This window comes from Cervus canadensis, chromosome 28 (genome assembly GCF_019320065.1).
Source record: "Cervus canadensis isolate Bull #8, Minnesota chromosome 28, ASM1932006v1, whole genome shotgun sequence".
Lineage (NCBI taxonomy): Eukaryota > Metazoa > Chordata > Mammalia > Artiodactyla > Cervidae > Cervus > Cervus canadensis.
Window position 1 is genome coordinate 44,733,541 of NC_057413.1, and position 25,193 is coordinate 44,758,733.

Below are 25,193 nucleotides of genomic sequence, written 5' to 3' on the forward strand. Positions count from 1 at the left end.
GGGCAGTGAAAGAAGGGGACCTAAGCCAGAATCAGAAGGAACCCTCCCCTAGAATAGGATGGACAGCTAAAACAGGACCTATGTAATAAGTTATTACTAACCTATATACTGTTATCTGCACAGAATATTTATGAAAGTGAGTTTAAGTCATAAAGTTCTTTTCAGTAAAAAAACACTAAGAAAGCAAAAACATAAGTAGTAAAGTCAAACATTTTAGAAACAAACAGTGTGCAGTCTTTGCTTTCCTAACTGAGTGAGGAAACGTGATGCCCTGGAGGTTCAAAGCCCAGCTCAGTCAAAGAAGAAGGCTCAGCAAATGTGGAGGTGCCTGGGGAAGCCACAAGCATGATGGCATCATCCAGGGAGACCCCGAGGAAGGAGTTTACGAGATCAGGCATGAGGTGGCCCCAGGCCTTCTCCCCCTGAATCTGGGCTTCTAGTCATGTGACACAGTCAACAGAAGCCATGATAGAACATGTGTCTGTGAAATCAGTGATACTGACTGAATCAAGCAACAAAAAAAAATCCCATACATTTCTGCTTTTCCTCTTTAGCTGATAACAACGAAGAATAAGAAATGACCTTTGGAAAAGTTAGTCGTTTGACCTGAATGGTGGCTAATACGGATAATTAGGATCTGTCCCTGTGTTTCTTAGTAAATACCTCATAGGTTAGTGGCCCTATGATTACTTGAACTGTGAGGAATTTAATTATTGGCATGAACTCTTGAGTTTTATCAGCTGTGGTCACTTCTACATAAACTGTCTCATATGAAAACAAGCACTGGTTAATATACTTCTAACACACCAAAAATGAGCCAACAGCAGTGGGTGGATGTTAACTTTACTGTTCTCTTACTCTAGAAGCCAGTTCCTTAGGATGGAAAGGAGGACACATTTCCTACCAGGGGGAACATTTAAGTATTTTCCTTGTCTCTTGGCACATTTTCCAGATAAGACTGTTTCTAGATGGCATAGCTAGAGTGAATGAACAACAGTGAAGAAAATCCAGAATTCCAGACAGACTTTAGTTTCTGAGACAAACAATATAGAAAAACCTAGCTAATTCTAGAATACTGCATGTGTTTTGCCCTGTAAACTCCTAGAAGCAGGAGGCAGGTTTAAGTCATCACTGTACACCTTACGTAGCTCAAGGTCACAAAAGAGCAGCTCTGGAAACAGACACAACAGGGTTGAAATTCTAATTCTGCTTCTCACTTTGCTAGCTGAATGCAATTTGCCTCCTGAAGTTATTGTGGAATTTTTATTAGACTATGTACATAACAAGTGTAAGGTAATGCCTATCGGCAAACAAATGGCATTTATCTTTATCATTACATGTTTGCCGAGTGATCTGATGATAACTTATGGAAAATGTTATGTGTTAGAGAACATTTCACTTTTATTTCTTTACCACATATATTTTTAAAAAATCCTTATTTTGTCTGATCATAGATTGATGCATATCTGTCTGAGGCAAAAAGTTTAGGAAATATAGTATAAAAAAGATTACTCCAATCTTAGAACCCAGAGATAACACTGTGAAACTTTGGTGTTTATCCTTCCAGAGTTGTTTGTAAGCAACTATACATATATGCATATAAGTGTATACATGTAAATGCATGTTTTGGTTACAAAAAATAAGATATAGAGTTTGAAAGTGTTCCTAGGTCAATATAATATATGGGTCTCCATTAATATAAAAAATTGCCACATTATGTTTCATTAAATGAATGTATCACAACCCAATTCATTATTACAAATGATATTGATAAATATCTTTATACACACTCTGTAAATTTGTCCTTAAGGACAGATTACTAGAAGTTAAACTGCTGACCCTAAAAGCACACCCATTTAAAAGTCTGTACAAACGTTCTGCAGGGCTGTCCAACAAGGGGTGTGTGTGTATGTGCTCAGTTTTGTCCGATTCTTTGCAACTCTGAGGACTGTAGCCTGCCAGGCTCCTCTGTCCATGGGATTTTCCTGACAAGAATACTGGAGAAGGTTGCCATTTCCTCCTCCCGGGCATCCTCCCAGCCCACGGATCGAACCTGTGTCTCCTGCATTGCAGGCAGATTCATTACCGCTAGGCCACCAGAGAGGAACAAGCTAAAAATTTGCCTAGGCCTCAGAAACGGCCTCCCTGTCTGTCACCCCTCACTGGACTGTCTACTCTGCCTGCAGAGTAAGAGCTCACCCATGCCCTCACTGACATGGTATCATCATCTTTTCATTATTACCAACATGACTGGCAAAAAATCACATGTCATTGTAATCTGCATTTCTTTGTTAATTAGCAACTCTTTGTTTCTTGATGATTGCTCTCTTCTACCAAACTCAGAGGAAAATTCACGGCTATCAGACAGGGAACATAACAAAAAGTGAGATGCAGAAAGAAGAGGAAACACGTGGCTGCCAATTTCAACAAGGGATTTCAGATTAAACAGAAAAGTAAATATACAGTACTGTACTCTGCCCAGCACATGCTATTTGACTGATTGGAAAGCAAATTGATGAGGGAAGCAGTTGAAAAGCATGAATAGTAGAAGGTGAGCTTATGAACAGGAAGGGGGAATCTGATTTCTCCAGTAAACTGAAGAAATCACAGAGGCAGCACTAGTTACCTTGACATTAACGATGACATATTTTCGAGGCTGTAGCAAAAGTCATGAGCTTGCTCGGTTAATAATAAATACAGAGGGAACCACTAGGGAACTGGGTTGGGAGGATGGGAGTGGGAATGAAGAATATTCTGAGGAATAGAGCACAAAAACAAAATAACAAACAAAACAGTCCTGGGTCGTCACTGAGCTCAGCCCCTTGTAGTTAGGTGGCTAGAACTAGGACACGTTGTTTGCTAGGACAACCAGAGCAGGCTAAGAGCCTGTCCTCATGCTGTCTTGAGGGATGTTTGGTCTTCTGCCTTTAAGGATGTAAAGGTACATAAAAAAGGAGGGCCTTGATAAGACAGCCTGTGAACCCCAAGCAAAAAGGGCTCTGGGTGCTTGGGATGGGGTCAGCTGGAGGAGGAACAGGGATTACCTGCAAGAGGCACTTGCCATTTTACTTTGGTGCCTTCGTAGGGAGTTGGATGTACATCGTGAACTCAGATTTACATGTTATTTTGGAGATAATTCTTTATTGTATTATGCCAAACTAGAACAGTCTGTCAAACTAGCTTTTTTTTTTTTTTTTTTGGATAGGTGTCAAAGTAAAAAGCAGTAAGATTTATCCCAATGCTCAGCTGAATACAAAGTAACTGTCATCTCATAGCCCAGTGAATGACACAAATTATCCCTGTTCCACTTTGGGGCACTGTTAACTCTACTGGCACTAGGATGTCATGCATTGGGGTTCTTCAATACAAAAAAAAAAAAACTTTGAATTTTCTCACAAGTTCTCAGATCTTTACTTGGATGTCCGGGAGTGGGGGTAGGGTGGTGGGGATCCATATTTTACAGAGAAGCCAGCTGAAAAATGAAAGCAAAGTGTCTGTTTTCTGGATCCTAGCCACTCGGTAGCAGTGCTGAGAGTCCTCAAGTTTGCTTTGATATCGCGTATGGTTAGTTCCTGAAGCAGGCCACTTTGTGGCATTTTATTAGAAAGCTTGATCTATTACAATTACTTGGGTGATTAATGAACCTTTCTTTCATTTAGTCCTTCACGCTCCTGGTCTTTATTGCCCACTTTGTACATGATTATTTACTTGTCTTTAATTTTTGGAAAAGCAGGCGTCCATCACTGGGTTCCCTCTGGGCAGGCAGCATGATTCTGCTGCTTCTTGCTTTGACTGCTTCGACAGATCCTAGCACTGGGCTCCAGTGTGCCAATAATAATCCTCAGGGACTGGGAAGTAAGACCTCGGGGATGGATCGGAATCCCAGATTACAGCGGCTGCAAGGCCAAGGAATGAAATAGAAGGAGGAATCTTAACACCTCCTCTCCCAAGCCTCAGGGGATGAAGCTAAAACAAACTGTTCTCTCTGAACTCTCTTTAGCCCACAGATTTGTACGCAAATGAAGATAAATCAGAAGATATACCCAAAGGTTAGACTCCTAAAATCATACAAAAAATGAGCTCCCCCTTCTCCCCACCAAAACAAGTAATCAAAACAAAATCCTTCTCAGTAACTGCAAAAAAAAAAAACAAACAAAAAAAAAACACAAAAAACCCACAAAACTTCAGCTCAATTCATCTTACCAGTTTATAAGATTTTAGGATGTTCCCTAACAGTTTTATCTTTGTGTATTTTTAGTACAACTATTATACAGATGTTGAAATGCTAAATTCAGATAATGGAAAACAGAAGGCTTTGCTGACATATCCAGCATTTGAAAGAAAGAATAGAGAGTACAAAATAAAGATCCTGGGAAGCACCTGAAAGAAGTATTAAGGTATAAAAATAAAGTATGTATGTTGAACTTCCATAGACAGATGCAGAGAATTCCAACTGGCAACAGTCCTGAAGAACAGGGTGAAGAGAGAACAGGGGCTTGGAGTTCACATCGTGATGTTGGATATAATATTTATAAGTCCCTTGCAAAGTCATCTAGGAGAAAAAGTCTACATCAACATCATTCAAGCAAAAAGGATCTGCCTTTTACTTTTGGCATATTTTCCTTGTGCTCAGATATGGGCATTATATATAGGTTGTTTTCCTTTTTATGTCTGCCTATATTTAGAACTTCTATAAGTGCATATTATTTATACATTTACATATTTTATCAAGTAATTATACATACATATATTTATAAAGATTTTGTTCAAATTTATAATTCTGTTTTAAATCCAAGTATAAATGTTATGCCTCAGTTATGTGACTCAGACTGTTACTTTAAATTTCCAAATATCCTAAAGGTCTCAGCACATGTTTCTCACTTGGAGGGTATGTGAAGCTTGTTATGGTTAAGAAAGTGGACAGTAAGATGCAAAGCAAACAAGTCCAATTTGGAAGCATTTTATGAACATTCCATTCTGGCAATTTATAGTTTTTGTTTTCTTTAGCCCTTTAGAAATACAATCTTATATCAACTGCATTAGAAAAGCACCACTCTGAAATGACTGATTAATAATACACAATATTATAGCCCAAATACACAAAAAAGAATATAAATATTATAAGATATTTTAAAGTTAAAATGCCAGAAGCAGATGTAATTTAGATCTCAGAAACAACTATGTGCGTTGTGCAATAATTTGTTATATGCCAAGAGAGAACATTTGTTTTTAATTCTGCTGTGAAATGTAGTGTAAAAATAGAGTTAACAAAGAAGGGTGTTTTTTTCCTGCTGTTCATTAATTAAGTGAAAAAAAATTTATTTTGCCACTTGGAGGTGAAAAGTCAGCAAATGACATGAATTTTATAAAAATAATCTTTAATTTTCTGTAGAAATCTTAGGAAATACAGCCAAAATAAAAGCAAGATAAAACAAAACAAAAACCACCACTAGTAATTCTAAAAACATTTTCCTGGTTTTTCCTTCTGGTACTACCTGTTTCTTTGTGCATGAATGTGTGAGTGTGTATATTCCAAAGATGTTAACACACGGTTTCTTTGTTTCTAATAGAGGAGCCTGACACAATACCTAATAGAAGTGAATAGATTCTTCAGCAGCAAATAAAAGTTGGATCAAAGAAGCACAGGGGTAATATAATAATAATGTTAGTAATAATCATCATAACTGTGTTTAGTGCAGAGGATGAATTATATTATCCTTATAACAGCACGGTGAGTGGGGACGGTTATTACACTCACGACAGATGAGTAACTGAGACACCTGTATTGGGTTTACTAGAAAGTTCATTCGGCTTCCCCATAAGATGGCTCTTGCAGTGCTTAGCTTTCTTTAACTTCATTCAAAACAATTTTTTTAGATTGTATTGTGACAGCTGTCATGTCAGTGTGCATTAAAAAAATTATCAAAATTGGTTATTTTTGTGTAGCCATTTTAATATTGGAAATGGAAAAAATAGGAAAAATTTCTGATATTATGCTCTATTATTTCAAGAAAAGTAAAAACACAATCTGAATCTGAATTAAACTTGGGAATGGGCGAATTTAATTCAGATGACCATTATATCTACTACTGTGGGCAGGAATCCCTTAGAAGAAATGGAGTAGCCCTCATAGTCAACAAGAGTCTGAAATGCAGTACTTGGGTACACCCTCAAAAATGACAGAATGATCTTGGTTCATTTCCAAGGCAAACCATTCAACATCCTAGTAATCCAAGTCTATGCCCCAATCACTAATGCTGAAGAGGCTGAAGCTGACCAGTTCTATGAAGACCTTCTAGAACTAACACCAAAAAAAGATGTCCTTTTCACTATAGGGGGCTGGAATGCAAAAGTAGGAAGTCAAGAGGTGCCCGGAATAACAGTTTAGCCTTGGAATACACAATGAAACAGGGAAAAGGCTAACAGAGTTTTGTCAAGTTTCTTCATTGGTCATAGCAAAGACCCTTTTCCAACAACACAAGAGATGACTCTACACATGGGCATCACCAGATGGTCAATACTGAAATCAGATTGATTATATTCTTTGCAGTTGAACTGGAGAAGCTCTATACAGTCAGCAAAAACAAGACCCGGAGCTGACTGTGGCTCAGATCATGAACTCCTTATTGCAAAATTCAGGCTGAAATTGAAAAAAGTAAGGAAAACCACTAGGCCAATTAGGTATGACTAAATCAAACCCCTTCTGACTACACAGTGGAGGCGATGAATAGATTCAAGGGAATAGATCTAGTAGACAGAGTGCTTGAAGAGTTATGGACAGAGCTTCATAACACTGTACAGAAGCAGTGACCAAAACCACTTCCAAGAAAAAGAAATGCAAGAAGGCAAAGTGGTTGTCTGAAGAAGCTCTTTACAAATTGCTGAGGAAAGAAGAGACGTGAAAAGCAAGGGAGAAAGGGAGAGATACATCTGACTGACTGCAGTTTCAGAGAACAGCATGGAACGATAAGAAGGCCTTCTTCAATGAACAATGCAAAGAAGCAGCAGGAAATAATGGAATGGGAAAGACTAGAGATCTCTTCAAGGAAATTGGAGACATCAAGGGAACATTTCATGCAAGAATGGTCACAATAAAGGACAGATATGGTAAGGACCTAACAGAAGCAGAAAAGATTAAGAAGAAGTGGCAAGGATACCAAGAATTATACAAAAAAGGTCTAAAGACTGGGATAACCATGATGCTGTGGTCACTCACCTAGAGCCAGACACCCTGGAGTGTGAAGTCAAGTGGGCCCTACGAAATATTACTACAAACAGAGCTAGTGGAGGTATTGAATTTCAGCTGAGCTATTTAAAATCCTAAAAGATGCTGCTACTAAAGTGCTGCACTCTATATGTCAACAAATTTGGAAAACAGTAGTGGCCACAGGACTGGAAATGGTCAGTTTTCATTCTAATCCCAAAGAAAGGCAATGCCAAAGAATGTTCAAACTATCAGACAATCATGCTCATTTCTCATACTAGTAAGATTATGCTCAAAATCCTTTAAGCTAGGCGTTAGCAGTATGTGAACTGAGAATTTCCAGATGTACAGGCTGGGTTTAGTAAAGGCAGAGGAACCAGAGATCAAATTGCCAGCATCCAATGGATCACAGAGAAAGCAAGAGAATCATAGAAAAACATCTATTTCTGCTTTATTGACTACATGAAAGCCTTTGACTGTGTGGATCACAACAAACTGTGGAAATTTCTTAAAGAACTGGGAATATCAGACCACCTTACCTGTCTCCTGAGAAACGTGTATGTGGGTCAAGAAGCAAAAGTTAGAACCATTCATGGAACAACTGACTGGTTCAAAATTGGGAAAGAAGTATGACAAAGCTGTATATTGTCACCCTGTTTATTTAACTTCTATGCAGAGTACATCATGTGAAATGCTGGTCTGGATGAATCACAAACTGGAACCAAGATTGCTGGGAGAAATATCAACAATCTCAGATATGCAGATGATACCACTCTAACAGCAGAAGGTGAAGAGGAACTAAACAGCCTCTTGATGAAGGTGAAAGAAGAGAATTAAAAAGCTGGCTTAAAACTCAATATTCAAAAACTGAAGATCATGGCGTGTGGCTTCATCACTTCATGGCAAATAGAAGGGGGAAAAGGGGAAGCAGTGACAGATTTTATTTTCTTGGCTTCAAAATCACTGTGGATGGTGACTGCAGCCATGAAATTAAAAGACCCTTGGTCCTTGGAAGGAAAGCTATGACAAACCTAGAGAGCATATTAAAAAGCAAAGACATCACTTTACCAACAAAGGTCTGTAATGTCAAAGCTATGGTTTTTCCAGGAGTCATGTATGGATGTGAGAGTTGGATCATAAAGAAGGTTGAGTGCTGAAGAATTGATGCTTTTGAATTGTGCTGGAGAAGACTCTTGACTTTGAAACTGTGAAGGAGATCAAACCAGTCAAACCTAAGGGAAATCAACCCTGAATATTCATTGGAAGGACTGATGCTGAAGCTGAAGCTCCAATACTTTGGCCACCTGATGTGAAGAGTTGACTCGTTGGAAAAGACCTTGATGCTGGGAAAGATTGAAGGCTGAAGGAGAAGAGGGTGGAAAAGGATGAGATGGTTAGATAGCATCACTGACTCAACAGACATGAGTTTGAACAAACGTTGGGAGATAGAGAAGGACAGGGAAGCCTGGCTTGCTGCATTCCATAGGGTTGCAAAGAGTCTAGCACAACTTAGTGATTGAACAACAAAAAGCAACAACAATGAAAAGCAAAAAACAATAAAGTAAAATGAAAGATTTCTGCAGTGTATGGATAAGGTGCTGTGACTGGCGTTTCATGCTGGAGATTTCCTGCTGGACGGGGCTCTGTTGTCAGGCCTGCCAGTGAAAGTTGACAGCAATCAAATCAAGACATTGAGAGCAATCCGTGTTACGTCATGCAGGTGATAGCTGACACACTCACAAATCTCCAAATCAAGCATTAGAAGTTATTTGTACCAGCTTGGTTATATTCATTGCTTTGATGCTTGGGTTCCACATAAGCGAAAAAAAAAACCTTCTGACTGTATTTCTGAATGTGATTTTCTACTGAAATATAATAAAGATGGTCTGTTTTTAAAACAAATTGAGATAAGTGATGAAAAGCGGATACCGTGCAATAACATGGAACAGAAGAGATAAAGGGGCAAGCAAATGAATCACCACCAACCACACCAATGGCTGGCCTTCAGCCAAAGAAGGTGACCTTCGGGAGGGGGATCGGGATGGGGAACACATGTAAATCCATGGCTGATTCATGTCAATGTATGGCAAAAACCACTACAATATTGTAAAGTAATTAAAAAAACAACAACAACAAAGAAGGTGACCTTGTGTGTATGATGGGATTGGAAGGGAGTCCTGTATTATGAGCCCCTTCCAGAAAACCAAAGGATTCATTCCAACAAGTACTGCTTCGAATTAGATCAACTGAAAGCAGCACTTGATGAAAACTGCCTGGAATTAGTCAACAGAAAATGCATAAACTTTCGTTAGGATAACGCAAGACTACATGCTTTTGAAGACCAGGCAAAAACTGTTACAGCTTGGCTGGGAAGTTCTGAACATCCACTGCTTTCACCAGACATTGTACCTTTGGATTTGCATTTATTTTGATCTTTAAAAAATTCTTTTAATGTAAAAAAAAGTTCAGTTCCCTGGAAGACTATAAAAGGTAGCTGCAATGGTTCTTTGCTTAAAAAGATATAAAGTTTTGGAAAGATGGAATTATGAAGTTGCCTGAAAAATGGTAGTCTGTAGGGGAACAAAACAGTGACTATGCTGTTCAATAAAGTTCTTGGTGATAATGAAAAATGTGTCTTTTATTTTTACTTAAAAACCAAAGCAACTTTTTGGCCAACCCAATAGATGATATAATTTGCCCAAGGTCACACAGCAAAGATTAGAAAACTGAGGTGGGGGGGCCATTTAAGATAACACATCTCCTTAGATTAGGAGGAAAGTCAAGATTAGAAATCAAGTCTCTTGACTCTCAGTCCTTTCAAATAAATTTTCTCTGCCTTATTTTGGTTGACATCTCTGGATGAAGTTCAAAAAATAGCTGTGAGCAAGATTCTGAGCAAGATTCCCCGGTAGCTCAGATGGTAAAGCGTCTGCCTACAATGAGGGAGACCGGGGTTCGAGGCCTGGGTCAGGAAGATCCCCTGGAGAAGGAAATGGCAAACCACTCTGGTACTCGTGCCTGGAGAATCCCATGGACCCAGAAGTCTGGTGGGCTACAGTTCATGGGGTCACAGAGTTGGACACAACTAAGCGACTTCACTTCAAGATTCTGAATATTGCAGTTAATTTCTGCGTCACTCACACTTACAAGATGAAACCCACACACCAGATACCAAAGCAGTGTGTGTTGAATCTAAATGTCGGGAAGTGCTTACTGCCCACAGAGACTGGTTCTAAGGGCCCTTGTTCATACCAAAACCCCAGGCAGCTCTGAGTAGAGCCCCTGAAGATGGAAAATGAATGGTTCAAGAAGTGTGAGAGGTAATCAAGGCCCTGATGGAGTGTTCACCAAATCATCCAACAAATACTTATGGAGGATATCCCATGGGCCAGGTACATAGTAGAAAACAACACAGATGAAGTCCCAGTCCTCACGAAGTAGAGACAGACAGACAAAGGATAATGAGACATTAAATGTGATGTGGCTGCTATGAAGAAAAACAACTCAGCATAAAGGAGGTAAAGTGTGGTAGGGGAAGATGTATTTTAGACACTGTGGCCTGGGAAGGTTTTTCTGATAATGTAACATTTGAATAGTGAGGTAAGGGAGGAAAACTATTTCAGGGAAGGGATGGTGACAAGCAGGGGCTTGGGAGGGTTTGAGGCTGCAGAGGTTGCCAGGGGCCAGGCCTGGTGGGGTCACTCGGCCCTGGAAAGAGGTTCTAGATAGTCACAGGTAGGCAGCATCACTCTCACTGGGACAGTTTCGTCCATAAAAATGAGAAATTAGGCACAAGCTTTCTTGAGATTTTTCATTTTTCAATGAGCAACCTGGTGTAGGACAGCATTCAGTCATCTCTCTAATAATTTTCAAGAGATTGTTCAGATTCTGGTATAAGCTTCTCACTCTGTCTCTCCAACCTCGTCTCTATCTCTGTCTCTCCCACTCTTCCTGTCTCAATCCCTATCTCCATCTCTTTTACCCTTGCACACGTTCTCAGTTGCATCAGTTGTGCCTGACTCTTTGAGACCCCACAGACTGCAGCGCACCAGGCTCCTCTGTCCGTGGGATTCTCCAGGCAAGAACACTGGAGTTGGTGGCCATGCCCTGCCCCTTTAACCCTTAAGGAACATAGTTTCCTGAAGTCCATCCTTTCCTTTCTCCACAGTGGAAGAACAATCAGGATAGCTCATCATGTTACAGAACTTTTATAGAATAAGTCATGATTTTGAAGCATAGTTTTAATAGTTGCTTGACAAATAAAATCACTTGGATTTTTAATTATACACAAATTTATAGTAATCAAAACAGTACGGTACTGACACAAAAATAGTCACACAGATCAATGGAACAGAATCAAAAGTCACACATATATGGATAATTAAATTTATGATAAAGGAACAAAGCACATATAACGGAGAAAATCTTCTCAATAAATGATGTTGGGAAAATTGGACAGCCATATGCAAAAGAAAGAAACTAGACCAATGTCTTACACTGGTATTCAAAAATTAACTCAAAATGGATTAAAGACTTGAGAGTAAGACCTGAAACCATAAAATCCCTATAAGGAAACATAGGTGAAAACCTCACTGATATCAGTTTTAGCCATATATATATTTTTTGATCTGACTCTAAAGGCAAGGGAAACAACAGCAAAAATAAACAAATGAGACTACATCAAACTAAAAAGCTTCTTCACAACGAAGGAAACCATCAGAATGAAAAGGTAAACCACTGAATGTAAGAAGATATTTGCGAATCATATATTCAGTAAGAAGTTAATATCCAAAATATATAGAGAAGCCATTCAGAAACTCAACAACAACAAAACCTGAGTTAAAAACGAGCAGAGGATCTGAATAGATATTTTTCCAAAACAGACACATAGATGGCCAACAAGCATGTGAAAAGATGTCTAACATCACTAATTGTTAGAGAAACACAAGTCAAAACCACAATGACATATCATCTTAGACCTGTTACAATGACTATTATTGAAAAGACAAAGACTAACAAATGTTGGAAAGAATGTGGAAAAAAGGAAACCCTCATACACTGTTGGTGGGACTGCAAATTGGGGCAGTCACTATGAAAAACAGTATGGAGAGCCCTTAAACAATTAAGAATAGAACTATCATATGGCCCAGCTATTCCACTTCGGGATATTTATCTGAAGAAAATGAAAACACTAGTTGGAAAAGATACATGCACACCTTATTTCACTGCAGCATTATTTACGACAGCTAAGATAATGGAAATAACCTAAGTGTCCATTGATGGATGAATGGATAAAGAAGATGTGCAACATCTACATAATGGAATGCTATTCAGCCATAAAAAGGAATGGAATCTTGACATTTCTGACAACATGAATGGACCTTGACAGTATTATTCTAAGGACAATAAGTCAGACAGAGAAGGACAGCTACCATATGCCTTCACTCATACACAGACTCTAAACAAACAAACAAACAACAAACATACAAAATGAAACAAAGAAAACCTCATTGATACAGAGATCAGATTAGCAATTACCAGAGGAGGAAGGTGTTGCAGGGGGTGAAATGGGTGAAGGAGGTCAACTCTATAGTGATGGATGGTAATTAGACATGTGGTGGTGAGCACTTTATAGTTCATACAAAAGTTGAATTATAATGCTTTACACCTGAAACTTAGTTTTTTTTAATTAAAAAAATTCTTAATAGTGGTTTGACAAATAAAATCATTTTAGAGGCCAGTGACAATAAGCCGAATATTAAAGGGATAAAGTATTATTGATCCAGGGTTAAGTACTGACAAGAGATTCTCCCTAAAAGACTAGTTTGGTATCTAATTCTCACTAGGACTGTATTAGCTCAAATATTGGAGGGTATGATTTATTTTTTTCCTGATTGCTTTTCACTTCATAAACAGTCTGAGGGTCACGGGACAAGACTTATTATGATGATGATGGCATATTTCAAATTATATGGGATAATCTTGATTTTTAATTATTCTGTCCCATGCCTTTGGGAACAAGTTATCAATTTTTAGGTTCAAGAGAGCCACTATACCTGTATTTGAAATCTGTTTTATGGTTCTAATCCAGCTCAAACGTATTGAGAAATGGAACCCAATTAAACTTTTATTAGACTAGTCTAATAAAAAAATTGAACTGCAAGTTAAACATGGTGGAAATGACTTCTCCTGAAGTCACCTTTAAATGCTTACTTTAAAAGGATGACAGCACTGATGGGTTTTCTGTAAGTCACTTCCTGTTTCAAGTCTTTCCTCCCTGGTCCTTTGCCCTCTCCAAAACACTCGCCCTCCCTATCTGGATGTTTATTATAGCAGTTCGGCACCATCACGAAGCACATCTGTCCCTCTCTCTCCAATGGCCAGACTTCTGCAGGACTCTGTGGTTTGTCTGAGTGCCTGACATGGTATTAACAATATTCAATCAGTGTTTATTCACTAGAAAGAGTGAATAAAGGTAAAAATTAATCTTATTTCAAAGTGAGATTTATTTGGTGTGAGAATGGGACTTTAAGACTCTTCCTTTAGGTATATTTATTTGCATTGAAATAGAAGCTTGGACAACAATGAAGCTTTTATTAGTATAGATATACGCTTTTGAAACAATTGTTTTTGCTTGTGGGGCTGATAACACAATGTATTTGGTTTTAAACTATATTTATAGCACAGAGAGCTCAGCTCCATGCTCTGTAATGACCTAGAGAAGAGGGAGGGAGGTCCAAGAAGGAGGGGATATATGCATACATATGGCTGATTCACTTCTTTGTACAGCAGAAACTAACACATCATTGTAGAGCAATTATACTTCAATTTAAAAAATGTATTAGTCTTATTTAATTGTATTAAAAGAAATACTACCAGATAAAACTTTTCAAATATCAAGCAAAGCCCCAAGGATGAAAGGTGAGGTCCTACCTTCCATGTTGCACATGGTTTAAGGGCCCGAGGGTCAATTCCAGCATAGTTCCCAGCTTTAGAGAGTATTTCAGCCTGGAAGGATGGGATTATTCCCCAACAGGAGAGTGAGTAGAGCAAAGAGGAATCTGGGGACTTCTAAAGAGCAGGCGTGAAGGCTGCCCTGGCCAGGGCCTCAAGCCATTTCCTGTTTGGTAAAATGTACATCAAACTAGGGCACCATTTCCTTCGGGTAACACTTGCTTGCACAAGGGGATTTCCATTGCTCAATGTCTTAAATTGTGTGATCGTATGTCCATGAGCCAGTTCAAAGATCTCTCAAGTTTTTCCCCTTGTGTATTTAATGTAGTTATGCACAATCTTTGCTATATTAATATTCACTGCATATTCTTTGATTGTGTGTCACAGAATGACACAAAGAAAGGTGCTGTGTATATTCTTTTTTTTTTTTAGTTTTTTTTTCAAACTTTTAACTTTTTATTGAGTATTGGGGTATGGCTGATTAACAAAGAACGCTGTGATGGTTTCAGGCGAACAGTGAAAGGACTCAGCCCTACATGGACATGAATCCATTTTCCCCCAAACCCCCTTCCCATCCAGGCTGGCACACAGCATTGATGTATTCATTCATTTAAAGCAGACACTGCTCCTGCCCTCAAAGGCCTTTCCACATGGTGGGGACACAGATAACACCCAAACAATACCACAAGTACGTGATTACAGAGAGATAAGTACTCCAAAGGAAAAGCACTGCAAATAGGAAAAGGTGGAGCACAGTCATGTTGAGTTGGGGCAGCGGGTCAGAGACGATGCTCTTGAGGAAGAACAATTTAAACTGAGGTTTGAAGGATAAGTTGAGGTTTGAAGGATAGAGTTTGATCCCTCCAGAGACTGGAAATGCTTAGGTTTTCAGAAACTTTATCAGATAAATTAAGAAGGTTACATCACTAGCAGGTACAGAAATCTCAAGGAATTTTTGAGACCTTGAGAAGGCAGGAATTCACCTCGATCTGTTAGGTGAAATCTGTGATAAGCCTTTGGCATGACTTTCCTAGCCCTGGGACCTCCATGTAGCTCATACAGTAAAGAATCTGCCTGCTATGCAGGAGACCCAGGTTTGATCCCTAGGTCAGGAAGATCCTCTGGAGAAGGAAATGGCAACCCACTCCAGTATTTTTGCCTGGACAATCTCATGGACAGAGGAGCCTTGTGGGCTACAGTCTGTGGGGTCACAAAGAGTGGGACATGACTGAGCGGCTAAAGCTTGAAGGATAAGCAGAGCAAACTAAACAAGATACATGCGTGTTTGTGCACACGCATGTGTGTACATGCCCCCATGCACACATCACCCCAGGCAGCAGTCAGCACCAACTGCCTGTGCAACGCCCCCAGGGTGGAAGACAGGATGAAATTAAACACTGAAAGGTCAGTGTTGTCAAAGTGAAGGGAGCAAAGGGGAGAGGAATGTGAAATGTGGTTGAAAACACAGAAAAGGGTCAGACCAGGCAGACTCTCGTAGGCCACATGCAGGATTTTGGTGTTTTCCCAGGAACAACAGGAAGTCAGAAGTCACTGAGGAGTTTTAAGAAGAAGAGTGAAATGGTAAGAACTGTCCTTTTAAAAAAGAATATTCTGGCTTCACAGAACAAGATTTAGAGGGGAGCAAAAAAACCTATTATGACACTATTTTAGTAGGAGAAGAAAAGAAGACAGAGGTTTGCAAGGACAGCAACAGTTGGAGTGGTATGAAGTGGTCCAATTCAAGACGAATTTTGAGGACAGAGTCAATAGGAGTTCCAAACTGACTGGATTTGGGAGGTGAGAAAATGAATAGAATCACAGGAAACCTCTAAGTTTCTGGCCTTCACAACTGTAGGGCTTGTAGCGATATTGACTGATGGGGATCTAGCGCCAGAGACCAGGTCTGGAGAAAGATGAAGAAGAATTCAGTTCAAGGAACTTCCCTGGTGGTCCAGCAGTTAAGAATCCACCAATGCAGGGGACAAGGGATTGATCCCTGGTCCAGGAAGATTCCACATGCCGCGGGGCAACTAAACCCATGTAGTGCAACTACTGATGGCCTGCCCACTCTAGAGCCTTGTTCTGCAAAAACAGAAGCCTCCTCAATGAGAAGCCCGCGCACAGCAACTAGAGGGTAGCCCCTGCTTGCTGCAACTAGAGAAAGACTGTGAGCAGCAATGAAGACCCAATGCGACCAAAAACAAGTAAATAAATAAATTTTTTAAAAAGAGAATTCAGTTTGGGGCATATTGAGTTCAGGACCAGCTGTCAGCAGGGCAATGTGATCAATGAGTAGGGCATTCAGAGAAGAATAAATATGAATGAGTAAAATAAACATGAGTCATCAGGGTCGCATCATCTAGTTGCATCTAGACGGCAACTGAGGTGTGGGTGCTGATGAAATCATCTAGGAAAAAGTACAAAGAAAGAGAGAAAAGGAGGTCCTAGGACAATGCTTGAGGAAAGTCCACATGAAAGGAGGATAATTTGGCCCAAGAGGCCAAGGAGCAGTCAGGAGATAAGGAGAAGACACGAGAAGAGAGAGCTTCAACCAGAGAGTGGTCAATCATGTTGAATGCAGGGACTTCCCTGGTGGTCCAGTGGTAAAGACTCCACCATCCAAATGCAGGGGCTATGAGTTCAATCCCTGGTCAGAGAACCATATGCCTCACACTACAGCCAAATAAATAAATAGAACTGTTTTTAAAAATTGCTTAAAAAAATAATGCTGAATGCCACTGAGAGGTCAAGGAAGATAAAGACTTACATAGGCCTGTCAAATTGATCTACACTGAGGTCCATCAGTAACCAGTGCAATGGGGCAAAGGCCAGATTGGAGTGTGTAGCGGAGTAAGTGGGATGGAAGGGAAAGGAGACTGGGAGTGAAGGCAACTTCCTGGAGTGGTTTAGCTTAAAGGAGATGAAAGCAACACTAGATAGAGGTGGGGTTGGGGGTAAGGTCAAGGAGGAGCATTTCATTTCAAATATGGGAGACTTGAGCCTATTGTAACTGAATACTAATGAGAGTCTAGTGAAGAGTCCAATACAAAGAGAGAAGTTGCAGATAAAGAGAAAACAGAAGGAGAGCTGAGGTCCCTGAGATGGTGGAAGGGACTGGGGCTGTGAGGATGGTTGGCGAGGTCGCCTCTGGAGGAGACACCTTCTCTACTGAACAGGAAGGAGAGAAAGGTGGGGACAGGTGTGTGCTGCTGTGAAGGTTTGGAGCAGAGCACGAAAATGAGGAAGATGCCTCAACTTGTACATGTAGTAATTAACTGTAAAAATATATGTCTGTGTGTTTGAGGGGCTTGTCATCAAAGATAAGTTACTATTATTTAACCATGGCAAAATTTTACCGAAAAGAAAATCTCTCACTGTACAGTTTTGTTTTATTTCACTTTGGTTTGTTTAATGACTGGTCTTTTAATTTTATATTTTGTCACACAGATGTCTCCAGTTTTTCAAAAGTCAGGTTAGTTGAGGTTAAATTTATAGACAGTAAAGTTTTAAGTTTACCCTTTTTAGATATATAGTACTACGACTTTTGACAATCTGTTATGTAACCACCAAGACAATCATGATATAGACCATTTCAATCACCCTTAATACTTCCCTCTTGTTCCTTTTCACAGGTTCCCCCCCTATTGGTGACCTTGGCAACCCCTCCCACCCTGACCCCCAAGACACACACACACACACACACACACACACACACAGTGCTCACTCCTTCCAGGCAACTTTGTGTACCCAGACCCCTTCATCTTAGGGCGGCACCTTCTTCCTCATGACATCCTCTCAGACTTAACTTGCTCAGGGAGTGATATCTGCACCCCCACTTTTTAATTTCTATGTAACTGTTTAGCTTTTCATTATCATAGGTTGTGAGCAAATAATATATTAAACCATGTATAATAAACTGATATTAGATTTAAAAACATGAAGCTGAAAATGTGCATAAATAGCATTTAGTCATAAGACAGCATTTACATACAAAGGAGTCATTAAAAAAACTAATATGAGTAGAATTAAAGTGTAATTAAGGCTTTACAATTCTCAGTGTCCATTTGTTCTTTCCACTAATACACCCTCTTATTCTTTTATATATACATACGCTGTGCTCAGCCATTTCAGTGCTGTCCAACTCTGTGCGACCCTATGGAATGTAGCCTGACAGGCTCTTCTGTCCATGAGATTCTCCAGGCAAGAATACCAGAGTGGTTGCCACACCCTCCTCCAGGGAACCTTTCCAACCCGGGATCGAACTGGTGTCTCCTGTGTCTCCTGCATTGCAGGCAGATTCTTTACCGTTGAGCCATATATACATATATATATATATGTGTAAATGTGTGTATGTGTGCATATCTTATTTCTCCAATAAAACTGTAACTCCTAGGAATTATTTTCTGTACCCTATATTCCTGAACCCCCCAAAACACCTATTAACATGACTAGCATCTAGTAGGTACTCACTACATTCAGGCCGTAGGATTAACTGATCTGCAAAAACTAGCTAAAGGAAGTAAGTCAGAAAAAGACAAACACTGTAAGAACTCACTTACTTGTACAAAATAAAAAAGGTGAACTCAGAGAGTAGACCAGTGGTTGCCAGGGGCCGGAGGGCAGGGACACAGGGAGACATCAGTCGAAACGTACAAACTTCCAGTTATAAGATGAATACATTCTGAGGACCTGAGGTACAGCATGGTGACTGTACTCCACAATACTGCACCATATACTTGCAAATTGCCTACAGGGTAGATGTCAAAGGTTCTCATCACACACAGAAACAGAAAGATAACTATGTGAGGTGATGGGGGTATCGATTAACCTTATCATGGTCTTCGTTTCACAATATACATACCTATTAATATATTAAATCATCACACTGTACTCTTTTAACCTACACAATGTTACCTGTCAATTATACCTCAATAAAGTTGGGGGGGAGGAAGAAAAAAGAAAAGCAAAGGATCAAGATGTCTGTAAATTTACTTTGAGCAAACTTGAGCCCAAGAGATCCAATTCAGTTGCATCTCAGAAAGAAAATGTCGCTATGCAGAAAATATTCTACTCATTTAGATTTGGGCCAGGAAATGAGGCTTCCATCCTAGCCAGAGGCCTAAGGGCTTTAGAAAAAAACCCAAAGGAAGAAAGAGGTATGTGTTTAGAAAATCAATCAGAATCAAATCTTCACCCAAGAAGTTTTGCATAAACATTAACTTGGCTACACAGCCTTCATCCAGCTGTCTCTTTTCAAATTTACACAGGCAAAAGAAAAAAAAAAAGATGTAAACTAAAAATATCCCAATAACTGGAGGCTGACATCTGAAATCCTCTTCAGTTGGAGCATCCAAGTCAATGCAACAAATATTTACATTGAGAACTGAAATTCTGGGAAATAGTTCAAAAATTTGGTGGGGCTAGGTATTAATAGACATCTCCAAACTGGCCAGTGCATGCTACACAGAATATATTATCCAATACATATCTGCTTTCTGATGTCCTTCACAGAATCCCTGATAGGACTGTCCTCATGCCATGCCAGTCAACATAAGCCCAGGGATCAGCAGGACAGAGAAGCAGGCGAGGCTAGCACATTCCTGCTGCTCTGCCCTGCCACTCCGCGGGTCCCTTCTTGTCCCCCACACCACCATCCGCCTCCCACCGTCACCACCAGGGAGCCTGGGCACAATGAGGGCTGAAGCTGACTCCTGAGCAAGGGTCCAGGGTGGCAGAAGACAAAGAGGCACCAATGATATTAAATAGCAGAGCCACACTACGGGCAGGTTTTAATTTCCTTCTTTTACTTTAACATAATAAAGAACTCTGAAACCTGATGAATTTTAAGCCATACCAATATTGATCTAGCTAATCAGTCCAAAATGTAACTGCAACAACAGTATAGCAAAAACAGTAACACAAAGCCACATAATCTGAATAATCCTCACTGTCAGCACGAACAAGCACCAAAGTTACTGGATCACTCGGAAACTGTGCTTTGGTTTTGGCAGGGTAGATTCAGTCTGCAACATGTGTTCTCCCCAACTGCTGATCAGAAATCATTCAAGAGACCCAATGCTATATATAGTATACTTATCTTGACACCAGAGAAGCAACTTCATTGCGAATTGCTGACGTTTACTTACTTACACACGAACTAATTTTACATGATTCCCAGGTGGCGCTGTGGTAGAAGATTCGCCTGCCAATGCAGGAGATGCAAGAGACATGGGTTTGATCCCTGGGTGGGGAAAATTCCCTCCCAGTAGTAGGAAATGGCAACCTGCTCCAGTCTTCTTGCCTGGAGAATCCCATGGACAGAGGAGTCTGGTGGTCTACAATCCACGGGGTCACAAAGAGTTGGATACGACTGAGCACACACTATGCCTGAGCTCAAAATTAATCATTACTGTCTCTGCAGTCTCTTGTTTTATTCATATATCTCCACGGAATACTTACACATTGCACCATAATTAACTTGTGCTTGTGTCTGTTGCTGCCACTAAATTGTGAACCCGTCGAGAGCGGGATCCAGGTTTTGTTCATCTTGGTGTTCCTCTCAGGGCCTACGGTAGATTTTTGTGAGTACTGGATAGATAAGAAATGTTGAATGAGTGAATCGACTGCCCAGAAAAACTAATGGCAACCCTACATACTGTCTATGTAGAAACTATTCCAAATGACATTTGTGTATTTGTTATCTGTGGATCAAAGAAAGCCAATCCAAGATCTAACAGTTTGTCAGTATTTTAAACCTGTTGTCACAATTTTATTTCTCATGATTCTGCCCCCAAACTCCTATGAGAGGAGAATCATGAGAATTTGCTTGTTGTCAGTAACTTTTAAACAGAAACATCTGTTTATGTAATAAATGGCAAGTTAGTGAAAGATGTAAATATAATACAATATTAAATATCATAGAGAAGGTATAACAAACTTTGCTTATTATTGTTTCTTATGCCTTATAGAATTTTTCTTCTTGTGAAAGTATAGTCTGTGGTGGTCTCTTTAAGAGAGGATGTACCATGGGAAATTTCCTGTCTGAAAGTCTGTATGTCTGAAAAATGGCCACCTTCACCTTTGAATAGTAGGCTAGATACAGAAATCTCCATTCACAGCCCTTTTTTGTTTTGTTTTGTGTTTCAGTACTAGAAGTTCCTATTTCCAGAGCTGTTGATGAGAAGTCTTCACTAAATCAGATTCTTGGTTGTTGATACTTTTCTTCTCTAACAACTTCTAGGATTATTTTCAATATGTTGAAGTTCTAACATTTTTTCTACAGTATTATTGTACTACTTAGCATATGATAACTCTTTTGTTCTGAAGTCTTATGTTCTTTTTTTTTTAGTTCCAAAAAAATAGGTTTTATTTCTTTAACTGTTTGCTCCCTTGCATTCTCTCTATTTTTTCTTTGGAAATTGTTGTTGATACTGGTAAATCTAGGGCTATTCTCTATGATTCTTTTGTTTAAACTTGCTAAATCTCTACCTTTTAACTTATATTCTGGAATAATCCCTTAGCTCCCAACTTCCTGGCTCACTGATTTGCCCCTCTGTGTTTTCATTCTGTTGTTTAGCCATCATCAAGTTCTTAATGGCAACAAGTACATTTTTTCATTTTCAAGATCTCTTGATCCTGCTGTTGTTTCATGGATGGAATGCCATGTTTTATATCTCAAGAGACAGCAACCACTCCTCTGGCTTAGTTCTTAAGGCCTCCATGCTGTAAATGCTTGTTCTTGTCTTTCTCCATGCTGGCTGTCCTCATATTTCTAGTCACTCCCAACTGTGAGCTCACATTTCCTAGACTCCGAGCTCTCAGCTTGGGCAGCCAGTCTTGGGTAAGGGACTGAAGCAGCTGTGGGTACCTGTGCTCCTTGCTGCCTTCAGTGAGGAAATGGGCAGAACTGGAGACAGCCGCTGTCTCCAGAGTTTACACAGTCCCTCTTTGTCCTGGGCATCATCAGTTACCTGGGGCACTTCCCTATTTCCTGGGAATACTGACCTAAAACCAGGGGATGAAGGGAAGAAGGAGAACACAGGGGATTCACAGGAACAAAGTCCTCCCACTCCAAGAGCTCTGCCGACCCTTCGGGCTGCTCCCAGCCGTCTCCTGCTCCAGCGTGCCACCACTCAGACATGGGGCCGTGGTGATGCTGCCCCGTAACTTGGCTGATCCCTTCCTCCTGTCTAGACCCCTGTGAAACCTACTTCTTATTCTTGGGTATAGACGGAGATTCAGATGTTTCTTACATCAGTTCTATCACCCACCCAATGTGGAGGGAACCTGCGGCATATGCTTACTCATTCTGACATCTTGAACTGCCACATTCAGAATCTTACCCTTAAACTGAGCCTTCTGAGCAACATGGGGCACACAGGAACTAGAGAAAACACTGTTACTTATTTGACACGAGGGTCATTTCACTGTTTGCTCTTAGATCCAATTTCCACTTTTCCTTTGTTTGACTGCATCACAGGAAACTACACTACTTGGCTCTTTTAACAACTGGCTCTGGGTAAGTCCGGCCAGTGGAAGGCACTGGTGGAGACTGGAATGGGAGATGATGGAGAAGCCAGCGCTCCCTGTGGGATGATGCCTCCTAGCGCCCAGGGCTCTTCCGAGGCCCTGGCTTCTGTCCCGACAGGCAACACTCAGCTTGTGCAGCTTCTGCTGGCCGGCACCAGGCTCTGGCTTCCGTAACGCAACCGTCTACTGATGTCCCTCCAGTTCCAGGGTGAAGGACCTCCTGTTCTGATCTCTGGGCTGTTGTTAGCACCCCATAATGCCATCTCCTGTACGACAAATTTCTTATATTTAATTCCTGCTGTTGAGAGGCCTAGAATGCTTTTGTTTTCCTGACTGGATCCTGATTTGCAGATCAAGACTCTGAGGAGGCACCTTCAAAAATAATATTGGGTAAGCCCTTTCTTCATGGCTTCCCAGGTGGCTCAGTAGTAAAGAATCGGCCTGCCAAACAGGAGATGCAGGTTTAAGCCCTGGGTCAGGAAGGTCCCTGGAGGAAGGGCATGGCAACCCACTCCAGTGTTCTTGCCTGGAGAATCCCATGGACAGAGGAGCCTGGTGGGCTACAGTCCATGGGGTCGCATAGAGTAGGACATGACTTAGCCACTAAACAACAAGCCCTTTCTTTGTGGGGCTGGGAGCACCATAATGAAGGAATTTGAAACTTGGGTTTCTCAGTATCTAAGCTATCCCAGGTTATTTCAAGGAGTGACATGAAATTCTTTAAAATGCGAATTCTGGCAGTGTATTTCACCTTAATCTCATACACGTCATGAAGCAGTTTTGTACGGAAAGCCTTAGGGGCCTATCACATTATTAAACACAGCGTTCTAAAATGAGGAACTGCTATCCCAGAGGAGGAAGGCTTGGCGTATAACAGAAACCTTGCTTAAGGCTTCTCAAACTTCAGCCCTGCATTCAGGGGCAGCTATGAAGCTGTTTAAAGAAAATACTTCCAGCCTCTGTTAGTTACCATTTTCTCTGTTGAGAAAGGGTCATGTGAAATGACAGTAAACCTTCAGGAAAAGCTTGCGTAGCTTGTTACTCTGAAACAGAGAGTACCACTGCCTTCTAAGCCTAGTCCATTGTTATCACTTCACAAATGCTTAATAAACAGTACAGAAACAAGAAAGCCCGCCGTGGTGGCTCGTGATCAGAGCAAGAACTCGAGCCACGCTGTGCCCTTGGCATGCCATATGGCTGCAAGTCTAAAGGCCCTGAGAGATGCCGCACTTGTATGAAGTCCTGAATACCTGCTTTCATTCCCATTTCGAGTGTTTGAACTGTAATATATGGGCCATCTATTTATTAAAGGAGAGAGCTTACTTTGGCATGGGATAAATTGGTGCTTGCAGCAAGATGCTGTTTAATACAAAGGACGTTTCTGGAATTCCTTTCAGATCTGAGATCCACAGCTTATAGAGTGTGTGGCGGATACATTTAAAAGTTGCCTGGCTATTATACAATCCTTTCTCTTCAGCTGGCATGAGAAGGATACTCCCATCCACTCCATGCTCTGTTCTTTGCTTCCTCAAAGCTGAGGCGGCAAAAACACTGCTAGCCTTATCCAGCTTTTCATGGAAAGCTGCCACTCTTAGCTGGCGCCTACATGCAATTTCAGACTGTCCCAAGAGACCTTCGCGCTTTGAGGTGAATTCATAACATTAGGGCCAACACAGAAGTTCACACAAACTCGCACTGTTAAGGAAAATGTCTGCAGGCTTACTGAAGGAGCTCTGCTTCTGTGAGAGCCTCTGTCCTCTGCTCCCCAGTGACAATGGCCAGTTCATCCTTCAGTTCCTGGATTTCCTTTTGTAGGCGTATAATCATCTGAAATGGCAAGGCAGGAGCATAAATGTCAGCTCCTCATCGAGGGGACTATGTGACAGAGAACACACACCTTTTAAAATTATGAACAAAAGAAGGATACCAAAGGCACTCTTGTACTTAGCACCTTGTTTTGTTAAATCTTATCATTTTGTCAAAAAAGTTCTAGAATTTTTCTTAACAAATAAAACATTACTGGAGGCCCTTACTCCTGTTTCCTTCTGTCCTTCCTGGGGTGACTGCAATCCTGCATTTAGTGGGTAGCATTTCCCTGCATGTTTTAAACATTTACTCCACGGGTATAGGTGTGACTATAAATGATATATGTTATTTTGCATGCCTTACACTTAATGTAAATGCTATTACACTGCATGTAACTGCAACTTGGTTTTTTTTTCCTCACACTACGTTTGGAGATTATTTCTATTGTTTCATGTGGTTCTAGTTCATGAATTTTCATGGATATATAGTATTTCAATAAAGGACTACATCACAATTGATGTATTTATGTCTCCTGGACATCACGGACATTGGAATTTTGCCTTTGCTATTACAAACAGTGTTGTGGTGAACACTATAAATCTCTGGGCGCATCCAACTTTCTCTGTAGCGTACTTGTAGAGTAAGTGCAGCTTCCCTTTACTATATATTGCTAAACTGCTCTTCCAGATAGTTGTATAAA

At 40.4% G+C, this 25,193-nt stretch overlaps 1 protein-coding gene across 1 annotated transcript in view; it reads right to left on the reverse strand.

Annotated features, from left to right (window-relative positions):
* The window catches only part of KIF6 (kinesin family member 6), a 393,571-nt gene that overhangs the window by 194,273 nt on the left and 174,105 nt on the right, over nt 1-25,193 (reverse strand). Inside the window, exon 10 of the mRNA XM_043450851.1 lies at nt 24,411-24,514. Coding sequence (XP_043306786.1) covers nt 24,411-24,514 — 104 coding nt within the window. The remainder of the gene's footprint in view (nt 1-24,410; nt 24,515-25,193) is intronic.